The sequence below is a fragment of the Drosophila miranda genome, chromosome 3, assembly GCF_003369915.1.
Source record: "Drosophila miranda strain MSH22 chromosome 3, D.miranda_PacBio2.1, whole genome shotgun sequence".
Taxonomy (NCBI): Eukaryota; Metazoa; Arthropoda; class Insecta; order Diptera; family Drosophilidae; genus Drosophila; species Drosophila miranda.
In genome coordinates this window covers 24,017,403-24,036,151 of record NC_046676.1, presented here as the reverse complement: position 1 = coordinate 24,036,151, position 18,749 = coordinate 24,017,403, and the positions used below count along the sequence as shown (strand labels likewise).

The following is an 18,749-nucleotide window of genomic DNA, read 5'->3' as shown; positions in this document are numbered from 1 at the left end:
CGCGAAACGCTTCTGGTAAATGCTTCCATGTTGCCAAGTTCTCGTTTGTGAAGAGCTGTTCAAATAAGCACGAGCACGGGCAACGAGAGAGAGAGAGAGCTAGCAGGTGGGCTAGGTGCCCGACAGGTACGGGGTCAGGGATATGCCCAGAGACATGGACAGGAGCAGGAGCTGGAGCTGGCTGACGTTAGTTTCATTGTTGACATTCGCTGGCAAAGGCAGGGTGGAGCGGGGCAGAGCGGCTAAGGGTAGCTGGAAAAAAGGCAACAAAAAGCAATTAACTTGGCTTACATCTTTGTTGAAAGTAGAGACTCATGGCGCGATTTATGCCACCGGCACAATGGCTGCCGGTGCAGGTGTGAGTGTGGGTATCGGTGAGAAGAAGTCGCTGCAAAGCAGCATTCTTCCCCTTGACTTGGCTAACGAAACAAGAGTGAAGCGTGAATCTCGCGCAATGGTAAAAGTTAATGGCTTGCCCCACTTCAGGGGTTAGATCTCCCTTTGATTCTCTGGCAAATTGTGAAGGCAGCGGAGTACACAGTGTGTAGAGGAGTGTGTGGTGTGGCACGTTCTACGCTGAAATAATATTGAATATTGTATCCAAGATGTCCCCCGTGAAGACAACTTTCAAGCTTTGAACTCACCCTTTTCTACTCCCTATAAAATCATTTTCAAAAGCAGTAATAAGCGTTCACCGATTTGTTGTCAGCTTTCTTTCTTTATTTTCTATGTTTTGATTTTCAGTATTCGGTATAATCTCTGTATTTTGAGTTCTGCCTCATTGTCCACTCCACTCGGGAGCAGAACTACTCTCCGGTGGCCAAGTATTTACCTTGAATATACATTTCCACCGCAGACTCAAATTGCATTTGTTGGCTCGTTTTTTATTTGATTTATACTTTTGCATCAATGTCAACATTTTTGATTTAAATTTGCATTTTTATTTTCATTTTCCAATCGATTTCCCTTTGATTTGAATTATATTTTCGCAATTTTGTTTGTCTACCAATTTTATCGTCATACTCGTACATACATATTTCTGCTACAATCTATATGTGGGTTTCCACATCGCTTATTTAAATACAAGCTTAATGTTAATGAATTAATTTTAAGCCCTTTGCCATTTGCTCACGTAGATGGCCTAATTGGTTTTTGGTTTTTCATGTATCTGCAGCTTACAAATGTTAAATATCAATTTGTTTTTTGTTTAATTTCTACAAAAGAAGCTCATTGCGTGTTCTTGTGTTTATAATATATTTAATTTTCATTTAGGGGGTTTCAGCTTTAAGCCAGGGTCTGTTCTGTTTTCTGTTTCGAGCTAAAGCGCAGAAATGTATGCTACACACAGAGAGGGACACACCACACAGAGCATAGTACTAGAATCTAGAATCTACCCATATGCAATAAATATATAGAACAATAGAGTAATTCTCAGTTTCTCGGTGTATTTGCTAATCAAAATGGACTCAAATATTTGCACATAATTCATTGTTTAATATTTGTATTCCTACTATGTAAATGTTCTGGATGAATCTGGCAGGTACCTGACACGTAAATATCAATTAGATGAGGATTGCAGTGGCGGGGGCGTCGGAGTGTCTGAAGCAAAATTATGGGATATCCATGGGGGGATTTTAAGAAGAGTTTTTTTCCCCATTTGTCGCTTGCGTGTAAAGCGCCTAAAAGCGAGCTATGCAAACTACAGCAAAAATGTTATTGTATATGGAATACAATTATATATAAATACACACATATACACATATACATATACATATACATATACATATATAGTTCTCGCAAAAAGTTTCAGCCTACACACATACAATATATAGATTTCATAAACTCTAGTTGTAAATATTCGACTTTTAAACTATGTATTCCTTAAACTACATACAGTTTTTTGGTTTTTAATTAGCTTTGGTTTTCGTTTATTTGTTTTTAACACTTAGGGTTCTTTGGCAACTGGAGCTTTGGCCTTGCCAATTGTTCTCTTGGCAATTTGTGCGCCAAAAGACTCCAATTATTGGACGAATTGTTGATATACGTTGCGTATTATGCTCAAAAGTGAGTGGATGAGGGGACAGAGCGACAGCACAAGTGAGAGTAGGGTCAGTGGTGAGTGGGTCGGTGATTGGGATGAGATAGTTACTCGTAGAGCTAGCTAAGCTTAGACAGTGTGTGACAGTGCAAACATTGGACTTGACTTCCAAAGGACTGATGCCAGCCACTCAGCAGCAACAGAAGCAGCAGCACCTTTGTGGGGATACTATATGGATATGGAATTCCATGTAAGTTCGAGTTGAATTTTCAAGCAGTTACCCCACAGAGTGAATACAATCATTTCCCGCTGCCTAGTGGCTGATGCCATCCCTTCAAGCTGTTGGCTTGTTTGCTCCTGTCTTTGCTTATATTTTAAAGCTTAAAGGCAATAAGTTTCGCAAACATGGCCGTTTAAGTACATATAAGAGTATGTATGTATGTCGTAGAAGAGAGAGGGAGTACCCAGCCATCAAGCACATACACACACACACACAAGCCCACCAGCGCACTTGCACACTTGCACACTTGCACACTTAGGTGCCGTGCCCCTAGTGGAGCACTCACAATCACATGCTTCGACAAGCACAAGTTTCAATTTGTTGCACTTTTTTGAGGAATTAAGTAGCTGCCCAAGCTCAAGTGCTGCAACTGTATGAGTGTGCTGCTGCTGCTACTATGCGTGTGTGTGTGTATTGGCTAAGCGGTTTAGTTTCATTTGGCATTTAACAGTTCGTTTTTCATGCGTTTTTTTATATATTTATTTTTTGTAGTACACAACACTGAAAGCACACATAGAGTTTTTTTCTCGGTTTTGGTTTCGGTTTGGGGTTTCTGCTAAGTTTTTGCTGGCATTTCTCTAGAACATTTAGATAAAAATACAATTTACTCACTAAATACACACAGAAGCGAAGTTGCAGTCGTCCCTTAAATAGAGGCTAAATATACACCCGCTGCGTAAGCTTGAGCTCATCTAAGTTTTCTCTTTCATTAGAATTAGGTTCCTTTATAGCCACAGAGTTTAATCTATCACCGTGTTCAGGGCACTGCCTGAAGGTGTATTTCTTTTGATTTCGATTTGAGATTGCACAACAATTATTTCACACTACTTAATTGCTAAAAATTTTACAAAAATCGGGATCAAATCTAAACCAAAGACCGGATCACAATCACAAATGTGTGGGGGGTTGTAAAGGTTGCAATTGCAGTTGGAGCCAGGTTATCTTACGATTTGCTCAGATTGGACGGCGATGGCGGCCACTGCCGCTTGATGACGGCAAAGTGAGTCATCTGAAAGGTGTTTGTCAGCTGGCAGCGCCTCTCTACAAAGCCCGTGAGGCAGTAACCCATGTTGTAGTCCTCCATCGAGATGTTCGACGTCAGATACAGCTTGAACTCGTCGTTCCACGCAGGCTGTGACTTGTCACAGCCCTTGGACCTGCCCCGAGAGCCTGTTGTTGCCGCCGCAGTGGTTGTTGCTCCTGCTCCCGATCCAGCAGATGTTGGAGTGGCAGCCACAGTTCCGGATGCTGCTGCTGCTGCCGATGCCGACGCCACTGGCGTGCTCCTGCCAAAGTGTCCGGCAATCAGCAGGGAACCCTGCTGCTCCAGTGGCAGCATTTGTGCCTTTGTCGCCCGACGCTGGGTGCCGGAGAACTCGACAATGCGGCACCGATTGGGCTGCCACCAGCAGGGCGTGATAGTCCAGTAGCTGGACGAGGCGGTGCGCGCCCAGCCCTCTTCAGGATAAAGCAATATCTGCAACGAAAGATGAATGAGACGATTGAGTCAAAGAGGAACACAGAGAGAAGCATACTGAGATTCTCGGACCGAGAGCCAATTGCAAATTGGTTTTCCGTGTCGCACTTTAATTGAAAATCGCAATTAAAATCGTGCAAATTGTTTGGCCATGATTTAGATTTCGCTTTACTATCCCGCCCGCATACACCTTAATCGAGTCCAGGCCGAAGTGTTTCTCATTAAGTTGACAGTCGTTGTTAACACGCTTAATTTGGTCAAAATAAACGAGCGTTAAATTAACATGGAATTGCTTTTGTCGTTTTTATTGTGGCATATTTAGCACACGCACAAACACAGTGACACCTCACTAAGGTGGACCACTTAAGGATGATAAATGCATTCTATTATATTCCCCTTTCCTTAAAGATAGTTTGATAGGTTTGTCTTCCAGTGATATGCATGTCTGGATTTTTCCAGTTTTATCGCTTTATGGGTATTCCCTGTTAAAATACATCTACATATACATCTATGTATATATCTTATCGCACGGACATTTTGCCACTGCTGCAACCGCAACGGGATGTTTGCAACTGCAACTGCAGCAGTCTGCCAGCCACTACCACGTGTGGCATATGGTGGATTTGTCATCCGAAGGCCATAAATAAAATTCGTTAGTTAGTTTATCATTTGCCCAAATGGCAATCGAGGCCCCAGACCATGGTGCTTTGCGATTTTGTGTGCGGTTGTTTCTCGATTCTAATTAATATACTCTGTCCATTTTAAATGCCAGATATTCCAAATATTTGTGCACAACAAGGCGTATGCTTAATAGGCAGCAAGTAAGCCATCCACAGAGAGATTTTTAGGGAGGAAGCGAGCTAATCAAACGCTGAAGCTGGCTTCAAGGTTGCTCGGTAAATCACTAAGGGGAAATCTCAGGGAAAACTCCAAAGAATACTTGAACAAAAGAGAAATGGCGCAGAGGAGAACAAGAGAAAGGAGGTAGTGGCCAATGGCCAATGGCCACCACAGCACCATAACCCACACCCGGAACAGAACCTAGAGCAGGGCTGGGAGCCACATCAGCAGATGCTTTTGAAATTGAAGCGGCTGCAGTTGCAACCACGAGCTCTGCCCCAGGGGCTCCCGGGGTCTGCCTGCTTTGTTCCTCCTCTCTTTTCGGACTGCTACGCTTGTTACTGGTCTGTGGTGACTTTAAAATACAAAATAAAAAAGAACCCCTTTATTTCCTGGCCCCAGGTAAACTGTTCAAAATGAGTGCCTCACAGAAGAGCTTAAAAATGCATCAATTTGCCCTTTATTCACGCTTTAAAACAATGGTAGGCCAAAAACAATGCCCAGGCAGATGCAGATGCGAAGGAGAATGCGGAGGATGGAATGGGAAAAGCTTCGCCCGACACGGCACATTAAGTTCGAAATGAAAATCCTCTTCACCATTAATGAAAATTAAACGATTTTCGAGAGTCGATGGCTCTGAATAAATACGAACGTGCATGCACAGAGGCATTTTTTATAAACAGCTCAGGGTGTGATCTTATGATTTACGCAAGGAAATGGAATATTCATTGATATGTTTATATAAGGATCGATAGAATGGACGGCTGTGAGAGGTACCCCATATTTTTTGTGCATTCTTTAAATTCGGTACGAGGAATAGAAAAGACTGTCAAGTAATCAAATGATTGTTCAGAATATGACATATTCTCCATTCATTAGTTTTCCACATCATTTCATTTCGTTCAACTTCATAAAATCTTCATAGTTTGCTGCAGAGCTGCCATCGTCTGTCTGCAAAGATGACACAGAAATCGGCGGGTCCAACCGGAGGAACCGCTCTTTGAGCAAGCCAGGGCACGTGCTGTATATTTGTCAACTTGCTGCACATGCCACGAGATGGTGATGGCGATGGTGAGTGGTGCCATGGAGATGGCTTCGCTTCCCTCAAATGGCGCACTCGTGTTTGAAAATTAGAAAAGAAAATAAGGAAAAATTGAACAAACGTTCAGCAGCATAGTCGTGGCCCCCTCGTAGAATCGGGATCCTTGGCGGTGTATGAGTTGCACGGGCTGCCTTAATAAGCTGCCAGAATACGCTAACTGAAGTCAAATGCGAGTAGGAGTCGCCATTGCATTATTCAAAGCTGCCAGAAGTGCGCCCTGCGAAATTGAAAATGCTGTGGCAGTTGCAGTGGCAGTGGCAGCGAGGACCAATGCACGCAACAAATCGCTTGCCACTATCAAGGGTCATAAAATCCTTCACTGCCACCCCGTTTTCCGTTACACGTTCCACATTCCCCATCTGTAGGGTGCGCGAATAGGATTCGTCGAAGGTGGGCGAAAAAAGCCAATTGGGGGGATTTCACTGTGAAAAATATAGGTGAAAAGTCCTTCGATATTCCCCATTTTTCGGTATTTAATCAGTTTATAATGCTTAGGATAGATATTACAATGTTATATGAAAAATATAAATTTGTATTTTTTAGTATTTATGAATAATTTATTTTAGTCTTAAATATTTTCAATTCTTTGTTATTTAATCAATCAAATCTTTCCCAATCTATGGGTATTGGTTTTAGCATGGTATTTTTATGATATGTATATCTAGTATTTCTTTGGAATTGGGTAGCATGCCTTCTAGCATACACATCAAAGTAACCATTTACGCACAAACACACACACACCACACATACTCCCCCACGAACACATCTGAAGAGAAGAGAAGAGGGAGAGACACGTACACGCCGGAAAATCACTTCCGCTTTTGAGCTGCAACGTTGGCAATTTCGCAGCCACGGGCTAGGAAAGCAGAGGAGAGCAGAGGCGAGGAGATAAATGGGTCGCGGAGATGTGGCATAGAGGAACACGGGGCAACCCACTCGTAGAGCAACGGGCATCAGGTGGCGAATGTCGTATGGCGGAATCGAAAACGTGGCAGAGAGACTGGGTCGTCGATTCCTTGGGCGCTTACTTGAGGCGTCCATAATCGATTTCTGGCACTGGCACTGGTACAGGGACTGGCTTCCTTCGTGAAATCGTTTGTTGACTTTGGGGTTTTTTATTGCGTGCCATTTTATTGCCACCACAATTCTCCACCTCCAACAGTACCCAAAGCAGCGCTCAGGCTCCCGGGTTGGGTTGGGATAGGTTCTGTTGGGTGACCCTCATCCTAGCTTGGCTTTCCAGCTTGCTCAGTAAATAAAAGTGCTTGGCTGCTTGGGTTCTTGGCTGGCTGCCTCCATTGTCAGCAATTGGCAACTTTGTCTATTAATTTGCTTAATGAGTTCAATGACAAATATTGAACGGCTGCAACTTAACAAATAGCTGGCAAGTTTTCCAGAGCCTTCAGACCGGGAGCTGGGGGCAAGGAGCACGGAGCACAGAGCACGGAGCACGGAGCACGGAGCCCTGAGCCGTCACAGAAACTTTTCTCATTTCGTTCGACGTTAATTAATTAAGTGCTGCCACAGACATTTCAACACTTTTGCCAGTCGGTCGGTCCATCAGTTCGTCCGGCACTCAGTCAGTCACTCAGTCGGCCCGTCACTCAGGCATCGACTCACTCATTACTTAGGCAAATTGTCTTTGTGTTTGTGCCTCTGCTTTGTATGTGTATATCTCTGGGCACTTCAACTTAATTACCCGCCTTATAAGTATGCTGCAGAGAACAGAGCAGGCCAGAGGAGGCACTCGATTCCAGCATAAGCTTGAAAATCAAAGCTTCAACACGATTGTCTGAGCACTCAAAGAGCCCACTCACCCCCACCCCCATCGACAACCACTCTGGGGCTGCAGCGCAGGGGCCACATCGCCTAACAAAGATTACTATGGATGAAGACGAAGGGTGGCGAAAGTATTGGGCACTGCTGTAAGCAAGGAAGGGGATTAAGGATAGTCAAATAGTTTGCGGATCATATTTCCAGATTAAGAGTTTCCCAATTGAGACATGCCCAAGCCGTTAAGATTAGAAAACGATTCATTTTTTCTGATTTCTGAGTAGATTGAAAACAACAGAAAATATACAAAAGTATCTGCTTTCTATTATTTCTTTGCAGCTTCCTATCCTTAAGTACCATGAGACGAACAGTATTGCATTGACTAACAGCACAACACCTAGTCGATCAATAATTTTCTGAAAGTCTCCGCAGCAGCAGAGCTTTGTTTCATTCACTCTGGAGCGCACCTTGAGCAAACTTCCGCTTGGTGTTCTGTACGCCATTCTTAGGTGTACGGAAAAGCATTTCATGGCGGGCGGAAATTGAAGTTTTCCTATGGTTAAGAGTATTTTTGCACGCTGATTGTAAAAATTATCTGCTGGCTTCGGCTGGCTTTGTTTTCAATTGGCAATGCCAATTGTATCTGTTATTTCTGTTTTATCCCCATTGCCATCTTTTCTTGCCAAAGTCCAGGTTCATTCTGGCATCAGGACAGGGTTCAAGGGTCTCGGACCGGATCGGCGTGGGTGGTCGGGAAGGAGAAAGGTTGGTAAAAGTTTTAATAAGTTGCTCATTAGCACAGAAAATGAGGCCGGCGAGGCGGCAGCAAGACAAAATAATTTACACGCCAACATCCGTTGCAATTAAACTGCAAAAGGGAAAACTTAAATTTCAGGCCACGGCAGTGCCTTTGGCAGCTTTGGTGTCTTAGCCAGAACCATGTCCGTGCCCCCGTATCTTGGCCAAGTTTATGGCTTGCTCTGTAAATGGAGATGGAGATGTCAACGGATGCCGGGGCTCAGGAAGAAACGAAACTTTTCTTTGGCCCAACTTGGGCCGCGAGTGCCTCGTATTTTCTAAATTTAATGAGTTGTATTACGAGCAACTTAAAGAGAGGAGTAGCTCTCGGAGGCTGTCGGAGGCACAGCCACAGCCATAGCTTGGTGTAAACTTGTACATGGCAAAGTTTGTGGATACCGCCTCCGGATCTCGCCGCCCCGCATGATGCCACCTCGCCTTGTGGCAGCTCCAGTAATGCACAAATTAAAGTTCTTTGCCAAACTACAGGCGGCAGAGGCTAAAAAACTTTCCTCCTTGCTGCCAGTTGACATGTTGAGGCGCACAAGGATATGCGTAGCTACAAATTTGATATGTTAGACAAGTCCTGGCTACACACGCCACCGCTGCGGGGCAGCCTCCCTCTCTGTGGCGGCTGCTGCTCTGCTGCACCATGGGCGATAAGTGCAGTAAAACTTTGCGGAAGGAAATAGAAGGAAATATTGACATAACAAGCTGAGAATTACAGAGTTAATGCTGGGGGAAACAGAGATATGGGTTTTGGCTGGATGTAAATGATATTATTTTTAGTATAGGATGAATTAATCTGGGATTATCTATTTGAAAAGAATCTGAATGAATGAGTAGGAAAAAATAATACAGTTTGCCTTTGAAAAATCTAATTTACGAATCTCTTTAAATCCATGTTTACTTTCTCTCATCCTGTATTGACACTATACGTGGGATAATGGTGAAATATTTCGAATTTATTTCCGAGGAAGTAATGTTGCAAAAGAACTGACTGAGAAGGATAGATATTTTTTCAATAAATATTATATTGGGAGCCAACAAACAGGTTTTCCTTTCAATCCCGTATCGTCGTAGGGCTTCAACTGCCATGCATTTTCATTTTATTAATTTCCTTGAGAGATTTCCGTACTGCGCCAAAATATTGCTGACTCCCAGCCACATCGAATGTGTGGTGTGTTTTCCCTCCACTGCCTGGATGGCTCCGTGGCTCCTTGGCTGGGCTTTGCCGGTGTAAAAGATTAAGCACATTTATGTGACAAGTGCGACATCAGCAGAGACAGCGACAGCGAGGGGCAGGCTAAGTGGCAGAAGGATAAGCACGCGAGGCAGGATTGCCACGCATGCCACGCATGTGCCACAATTTAAAGTTGAGCACTAATGAAATTTGAGCTCCTGCGTGGAAACGAAAGGCAGCTGCAACTTAAATGTATGCCCGACAAGACCAAAAATGGCTGGAACCAGTCCTGGCCCGATGCTTTTTGAGCTCTGGCTTCAAAGTTGCCAGAAGTTGGAGAGAGTTCTGGTCTTGTCAAGGGTAAGAAGTAGGTAAAGGGGTGCATTTCTGTGAGATGGCTCTACTTGAGACGTTGCGCATCGAATACAAAGCAGATATCTTTGAGATTGTCTCATTAGGGGCACCGGAGAGCAGCCCCAATGGTCCCCGTCACGCTCCAAGTCACAAAGTGAGCCTAAAACTGAATGGTCCCCCTGCCACAAACTGAAAACTTTGCCACTTCTGCCAGCTCACCGAATAGAATAGCTCATCAATAACCCATTTGTGCGATACTCCACACAGCACAGAGGAGGGCAAAGCAGGGCAGGGCAGGAGAGGCCAGGTCATGGCATGACCTTACCCACTGGGAATCGGAAACAGCTTTGAGCCAGATATCCTAGTGGATACAAAATGGTAAGCCCACCAGCGACTGCTCCTCGCAGTTTCGCTTATTCACTTTGCCATTCATACTCGTACTCGTAATCATACTCCGGTGCGGATTCGGATTCGGATGGAGGTTGGGATGGGGAATTGAGTAGCATAAATCAGGGACGGACGGACAGAGGCATTTCAAGAAATGGGAAATCCCCATCCGAGCCTGTAAATCTCCAGCATCTGTGTGGTTTTTTCATTGGCAATCAACGCATCAGCGGGAAAATGTTTCTTTCAATTATTTTTAATGAGAGATGACTCCGTCGTCCTGCCGCTTAGAGCGAGTAAGTCTCTCGAAAATAGCATGGCATGCAACATGTTGAGCGTGTAATGTACGGCACTGTCTAACAGGCGAAATGAAATGAAAATTTAATAAAATAAAAGTATACGACTCCGCTCAGTTCCAGCCAAAGACGTTTGCCGTAAATGAAGATATATGCCAGCCGGGCGTATGAGTAATATGCGCAAATATGCGCATAAAATAAAGCAACTTGTAGCAATTTCCCCTTGCGCGCTCCCCGGTCCCCGGCTACCCCTAGGGGCAGGGACTGACTGCCACTCTTCCACGCTGCCACTTCGCCATCGCTGGGCTCCGCTCTTACTTCGTCGTCGGCTTCGGCTCCTTGTGTTTAATTTAGGCAGCCATAAACGTAATGCGGAGGGACCTCAAGTACGGGTATGCGTACTTGTACACGAGACTCTGAAGCGAACCGTATTTATATGGCGCTACATAAAATAAAAAAAACCGGTATAAGCCTCCCCTTGCCCCATTTCTTACCATCCATCCTGTTTTGTGTTTCATATCCGGAGCATGGCTAACATAAAATAGAATTTTATTTCAGTCAGCTTTAAAGACAGGGAAATTGCCTTTCGTTTCATCGAAAGACATTAGCCCATTAAACGGTAAGATATTTCGATAGCTACATATAGGAGAATGATAGCTTTCTCTCCAATTCCTTGTGAGTGCAGCCCATTTCCAATCATTGAGTTTCGAGCCCCTATCACTGTTTGTGCCTCCACCCTTAGAAGACGCTCGCTGCGACCCGGTTGTCCCATTGTGCGATGGGATGTGAGTGCTCGACATCAAAGGCATGCCATCGTCCTGTCCCGTGAACCCTGAGACCGTGTGTCCTTGGCTGCCAGCATGTTAGCATATCAGCGATGCCATCCATCAAATATGACTCGGGGGGTGTCATACTTCGCGTCGCGTGCCTTATACGAGCAAGTATGTACTCGGATGAAGGCTCTCTGCAACTGGCAATGGCTCTGACTCTGTGCTGTCAAAATTTGCAAAAGGGGAGGCTCCTGGTTTCTAGCATTCCACCCCAACCCATCGGTATCAAACCATTTTAGAGCCCCTTGATGGTGCTCGTCGAACCCGATACTCACTTGGGTGAGCATCAAAATTGTAGCCTATTTTGTTGTCTACTTCATTGAGTTGCCCCTCATACGCACGCCCACAGACCAGACCCAGTAGGAGATAATAAATTGAATTAAATTGGGGAGGTTTCCACTTGTTGGAAGAGGACATAGATAGAAAGTCTTGCTTAAGGGAAAAGTCGGTTTAATTTTCGGCACAAATGCCTTTTTAATTCTTCTATTTTGTGCTGGCTGGTACATGGACCAGTCCTGGATTCGTGTTGCTGACAAAGTCAAAATATTGTTGACAGCACATGTGGCGGCATACTCGTATGAAAAAGAAATTGTTTCCTCTTCTGGCTCTGACCCTGGATCTTGCTCTGACTCTGGTCTTGGCAGCCTCTACGGGCTAATCAAGCGGCAGCTGTGTGCATGGCATGTGCCTGGATATGTGGATATGGGGATGTGGTAGGAGAGCGAATGTGTGCCAGGAATGTGTAGACATAACTGAGAGGAGTGCCAATACTTGTGGATTTGAGGTTGTACACGAGAGCTATGCCAGCAGCAGGGATCCACCTGCACTGTGGCATCTACACTTTGCTTGGTCTTCAGCTTACACATAATTTAATATTTCACTTTTGGTAGAGTGTAGTGTAGAGTGTGAGTTACTCTTGCTTTAGTTTCAATTAAATTAAGGCTCGGCTTAGAGCGTGGCAAAAGGCATAGCACACATTTCAGGGCCAGACAGCAGGGCTAAATAGATGCAACAATAATTAACTGCATTCAGGGGAATAGGAGGCGAGGAACGGTAAAAGGATCTAGCCCAGACAGCACAGTACCTTCCTCTCCCCTTCCCCAACCACTCTTCTGACCAGCTTAACTTGGCATTAACGCAATTTGTCACAGCACGGCAGACACCAGAGCCGACAGCTTAGCCAGCTTCCAAAAAACTTTGGAGCTCCCCAAAAATATACGGAAAACGAGAGAAACATTTTTTTGTTTATATATAAGCAGACCTATATGTATGCAGTAAGTATGTGTACGAATGTCTATGTTTTAGCTACATAAAAAGGAGAGAAAAAATGGAACATTGAGCTGACAGGTGAAATGAAATTGCGTGGGCTGCATTTACACATTATTCTGATGCGGCTTTTACTTCAGCCTCAGTTTCATTCCCATTCTCAAGACTACAACTTGGGAGGATCCTATTGAAAATGAAAAATAGTAGAAAGCTGGGAAAAATTCAACAAAAAAACGATATATGTATACGGATACTCGTCGTCTCCCATTTCCCAACTATGAAACGGCAATGGAAAATGTGGTTTAAACAATACCGAGCCGGTGAGCTCTCGAAGGGGTTTAACAATGAAAGACAGGCAGGAGGAATGGAAAAGGAAAAGGTGGAGGAATGGTAAGTCTTGTTTTTAACTCCAAATTGTAATCTTGGGGAGGGCATACGTCTGTGGCAAAGAGAGAGAAGTCAGAGTAGAGTGGATTTCCATTCGATGAAAAGTACTTAATTGGGATTTTAAATCTGTGGAGAATGTCAGAGAATATTTTGGGGAGCTTAGAGATTCCAATATGAATTATTTTAGCAATTACTTTAATTATTTTTGAGGGTAAAGTTTAACTTTGAGTCTTAGTTTCAATACCAACAAGTTTTCTTCTGGGATTATTTTAAAATTTAATTTTTCCTCTTTAAAGTCCCCTCTCGACTTACCTCGTGCCACATAAATCTGTACAGATTTCCTTGGATTGGTCTTGCCCATGTTGCGTCGTAACAATTACAAAGCCTGCCACTCAGTTGCTCATTGATAGCTTAAAGCTGGCAGCGCCACTGCCACATCGCGTGTCCCAACCCGTGCGCCTGTTGGCCAGCAGCTGCAGTGGCTGCTGGGAATTAGAATGGAGCAGCAGCAAATCGCCTTACCAGCTTGTGGGAAAACCCTAATAAACCAGCAAGAAAGTGCACAGTTAAGTCTTCTGCTGCTGTTTCCCCTACTGGTGATGCTGCCTCCTTCAATGGCAGTGGCACGCCTCTTCTCAGAGAAGCCACCGAAGCAGGCGTTGACTTCAACTTTGACCAGAGTGATTTAAATCAGTGCCTGGGCATATAAATTTAAGAATGCTCCGCTCTCACTTATCCAAGTCCATGACTTTGGGTTAGGCATTTGCCAGTCTCTGGCGATGAGTCAGAGTTAGCTATGGGTGGGATGGAATGGGGAATAGGGAGGAGCCACTGCTGTGCCTTTTATGCCCGCCAATTTCAGCCTGTCTCCGGCTCTGGAGCTACGGCTGCTGGTGCCTCCCCTTCTTGCTACAAATCATGATAATAAATTCCAATTTTATTTAGTCAGTGAGGCGGCAAAGCACCCTTGTCATCGTCATCGCCATCGCCATCGGGGAAACGGCAACGGGAGGCATCCAAATAAAGGCAACCGCTTCATCTGCTTGCCCCTAAAAAAGGGTCCTGTACCCCTTCCACTGGCTGCCATCCTCTCTCTATATAATATGTAGTATATCTCTCTCTGTGTTTCAACTACTTGGATTAACGGTTCATTTTTATGACTTTTTATTTTATATAAAATATTGTACGTTCTACACTCAGCATTCAGCTTTCCGCTTTCTGCTGTTTGGGATTTCCTTTTCAGCACTTCGCTCAAAAAGAATTGCGGCTGTAAATTCACTCTTGAATTGACTTGGCCTGTTTAACTTTTGGCCAGACATAATCATGCCTGATTATAATGAATAGTTGTGGTCTGACTCCGAACCAAAATTATAAAAGGCGAAGGCTCACCATCGGAACCCACAGATAGAGGAGAGCAAGGAGGGGTAGGAGCCAGAGGCAGAGACAGGCAGCCGACTGGCCATCAGGTCATCAGTCAGTCTGTGCAGACTGTACTGTACCGCAAAGCTTCTGGTTATTCCTTCTGCATTTCCGCCTTTAGCCTGTGTAGCTGCCCCTGACTGTGGCAGCATCAGCATCAGCAGCCAAAACACATTAGCAGCGTGCTAAAAATGTCGCACAGCTCAGTCGCCCCAACGCACACAGCGCAAAACGAGGGTCGATCCTACACTAGATATTCTAGTTTCGGTTGGGGCGGTAAAATAATTGGATTTATGGTTGGTTTTATGGGTTTTTATGCTTTACAGGAACAATTGGAAGTATTTTCTTCTTCTGGGGTCAGGCTGTTTTTGAATTTATGCTTCAATCTCTCTTATTTTCTTGAGAAGTTTGTGGGTAGACTCTCGTTTGCTGGTGACTGACCAGGCTAAGAGCTCTCTTTTTTCTCCAAGCTGGGTTGACAGGACATGTGGCAGTTGCCAGTTTACAGTGCCTGCCCCGTACCACACACACTCTCTCTCTCTCTCTCTATCTCATGCTCTCCTCTTGGCTGTGGCTCTTCATTGCCTGTTGGCAATTACAACGTTGCAATGTTGATGGCATTTTTCTTCCCTTTTTTATGCATATGTATGCACAGATAGACACATATATATGCACGAGTACGAGTATGTTCAATGCCCCCGGACAAGGAGCAGCTTACATACATACATATAACTATGTTCAGAGGAGAAGCAAGGGTGACAGAGGAGGGGCAGATGGGTGGAAAGTGGCTGGTCATTTCCGCTTTGCTTCATGAGGCCCTCCATTTTAGTATAATAGACTTTCTAATGATTGAGCACTCTCCGAGCTTGATTGCAATTACCTTTGTGGTTGGGCTTAATTTTGATACGATACGTCTATGGAATTATGACATTAGGTCAGAACAGGATTGCCCTAATTGGAATATAATTCGAATAGAGTATGTTTGAGTGTTTTTATACTTAGCACTGGCCATGAACTAATTGTGTGAAAGGAAAAGTACAATAGAACGATGCATAAATAATAGTAGAGACATTAATTGTGCGATATTTACACTCTGCATATATAAATATCATCCCACTTTCTCACCTGATAAGCTCAGCTGTGGATGTACCAAAGTACATATTACAGCATTAGCGCATTTGGTTAGAAGGATAAATCCATTCCCCCCACCATAGAAATACCTCAATGTAGCATTATACGTGAAGTATCCATTCCTCCGAGGGTGGATTTTCTCTTTTCGGGGGGTTGCAATTGGATAAAAACAAACTGTTTTTTATCTCAACTTGCCCATTGCTTCATTAAAAAATCGATGCCTGGGGGTTCGGTGCAAACCACCCTCTGTTTCGAGTCATCCAAGGAGTACAAAAGAGTTAATGCGATTGATTGTCAAAGGAAGTGCTAGAGAGAAAGCAGAACAGAGAGGAGTACAATACCAGTTTTGGATTCGATTGAATTCAACTAGAGCTTCCTTGCTCCTAATGCAGACACATGCAAAAGGCGAACTGTTGTCAACGGACTCTGGTGCTAATGTCCTCTGGCATTGTTGCAGTCTTTAGTCCAGAAACAGTACCAAGGACCAGGACCAGGACCAGGACCAGGACCAGGACCAGGACCAGGACCAGGACTGTGGACTGTGTTGCAAAATGGACTGAAATTGATGATGTCACTTGATAGGGCGTGGGGGTTTTTCATTTTTCACTTCTCACATGCGCTCCTCAAACCAAAAACCCCATTCTCGAGCTGCCAGAGCCTTCGTGTTCGTGTTGTTTAACAAATTCATCCTGTTGCTTGCGCTTCAGTGCGTGCCTAGGAGCCAGAGATGGCCGGCACATGCTATTGTCTATCTGCCACTGGGGCGTCGGGCGACTCTACATGTGGAACAATGCCTGAAATGTGCATTCGACACACATACGTATGTACATATATTCGTATTCGAATTCGTATTTGCTTTTGTATTCGTATCTGAATATGGTCCTTTTGTCTGTTTTCGGAAACAGGCACGAACGGAGGCAGATCCATTATTGTGCATCGACCTGTTTGATTGGCTTTTCTTTTTGCAAGTTTTTAATTAGTCTGCAGAGTGTGGGGCCGGCTGAAGAGGGGATAGGGCTGTGCCATGCTGCAGAGTGTTTGTCCTTTGGCGCATTAAACAAAACGAAATATTTCATAAGCACATTGCGCTCTCGCCGCAATGCCACAAATGATTTATATGCAAAGTGGTATAAGCAGACAAAAGTGTGTGCCTTCTGCTGCCCTCTCTTTTCCAGCTCCTCTCCGACCCACTCTCACCTAGGCCGACAAGCCAAACAAAACAAAACGGTGGAAATCGAGTAAACTTCACTCCGCTTCACTCCATAGCTTTGGCTACAAATTTTCCAAAAATTTATAACAATGGCTTACACACATACACACACTACAGCACACTCTAACATATGCATAAGTGTATGCAGGGGAAAATGTGGAAAAGAGCAGAGCCCACCCCCCGTGGGCCACGTATTGGCCACGTTACGGCTGAGTAGCTCTTAGCTTAGGGTCCCGGCTCTTGGCCCAACAATGTAACCAGGAGACTGTAAAATTTATGCACTTTTGAGGATTGCCGAAAAGGGAAGCTCTTCCATTATGCGAGAATGATTGGAAATCTCTCAAGATCTTCACAGACGGAGAACAATGGGAGCCGCGGGAGATTTACTTTATTGAAGATGCTAAATTCAGTCCATCTAGCGACGCTATTAAATCTCCCCAAATCTGTAAATCTATCCTCATATCTATCTCTATTTTCTATCTCTGTAGATCTCCTCAGTCTGTAACAAGAATCCACTCTGATTGTTCCCTTTCAACCCAATTGAAGCCATTGAATCTCAAGCTCTGCTTGATGTATGCAAGACCTTTGAGTAATTCATTTTCTTTTCACTAAATCACAATTTCTTTGTGCTGTGAATCTTATGCCCCACCCGTTCCTGTGGCACTCACCTTATTGGAATTTCCATTGAATTTCAATAGCTTCTTGCAGGACTTGCCGCGACTCTCGAAGTAGATTTCCTGTGGCGTCCGTCGGCGTCGCTGTCCGGATGCAGTGGCCGCCTTGCATTGCAGTTGAGACGAGAATGGATCGCTGCTGTGGCACTCGCTGCCTGCCACCGAATGCGTTGCCTTGTGGCGATTAACACAAAAGAGGCGACTCAAGATGCCGCAACAACCGCTCGGCGGCGCCGAATAGGATGCTGCTGCTGCCTCAGTTCCTGTAGTGGCTGCTGCTGTTGCTGCTGCTATTGTTGCTGTTGAATTGTTGTTGGAACAGCGTGCGGATATGGTCATTAGGTTGCCATTGTGGCGTGTCTGGCGATTAACATCCATTTCCATGTTAGCCGGCAACAGAACTGTTGCCTGCTTCTCAGCGTATTCCGCTGTGGACGCCTATTTCTCCAATTTTTTCAGTTGGTTTGATATTTTTGGTTGCGGCTGTCTATCTGTCTATATAAATATTTGTCTGCGTCTTCCTCTAGAAGGATAAATGTCTCTGTTTGACTGTTGTTGTTTAACTGGTGAACCACTTGGCGCCCTTACACCTACAGGCACACACACACACAGATACAAACTCAGGCAGAGAGAGGCACGCACTTACGTACGCTCTCCCACACAGGCAGAACACCAACGGACACGGAAATGGAAGCCAACCAACGCGTCGTGCTTGGCCGAGGACAGCAGGCCAACTGATAGCAGACGCTGGCCGCAGCCAGCTTTGCTACGTAGCGTTGCCAGATGGCCACAAGAATGAAAGAGAGCGAGGGAGAGAGCGAGAAAGAGAGAGACGCTGACTAAGAGAGAGAGTGCGCAGGACATCTCGCTCTCTCTCTCTCTCTCTCTCTCTCGCTCTCTTGTGGAACATGAATCACCTTGTGTGTGAATGAATGAAGCAAAGTTATTACCGCCTCTCATTCTTTTTGTCGGCTGTGTTGTTGCTGTTGTTGCTTCTATAGTTTTTTTCTGTTTACGTTTCCCAGGGTCAAAGTTGTAGAGGATTTCCCCTAATGTTTGTAATTGTTTGTGCTGCGGCGGCCACATCTCCCGCCTCATGTTAGGCAGTGTAATAGGAGTATGAATAGGAATGGGTAGCAAATGAACGGTGTGGTAATATCACTTGAAACGCCTTTCATGCGGAAAAGTAAAACAACAGATAATTCATGAAAAGGGGTGTGACTGATCTGTACGACAACCTATCTGTACATAGAAACATATCGTACATTGGCATATTCTCTAGAAATATTCTATGGAAATATCATTCT

General features: G+C 44.6%; 1 protein-coding gene across 1 annotated transcript; it reads right to left on the bottom strand.

Annotated features, from left to right (window-relative positions):
* Positions 1-698: 698 nt before the first annotated feature.
* LOC108161000 lies at positions 699-18,165 on the bottom strand. The gene is made up of 2 exons (XM_017295308.2): positions 17,437-18,165; positions 699-3,795 (listed from the first exon to the last, which is right to left on the bottom strand). The coding sequence occupies exons 1-2, from the start codon at positions 17,824-17,826 to the stop codon at positions 3,262-3,264; spliced, it is 924 nt and encodes a 307-aa protein (XP_017150797.1). The 5' UTR covers positions 17,827-18,165; the 3' UTR covers positions 699-3,261.
* Between the last annotated feature and the right edge of the window lie 584 nt (positions 18,166-18,749).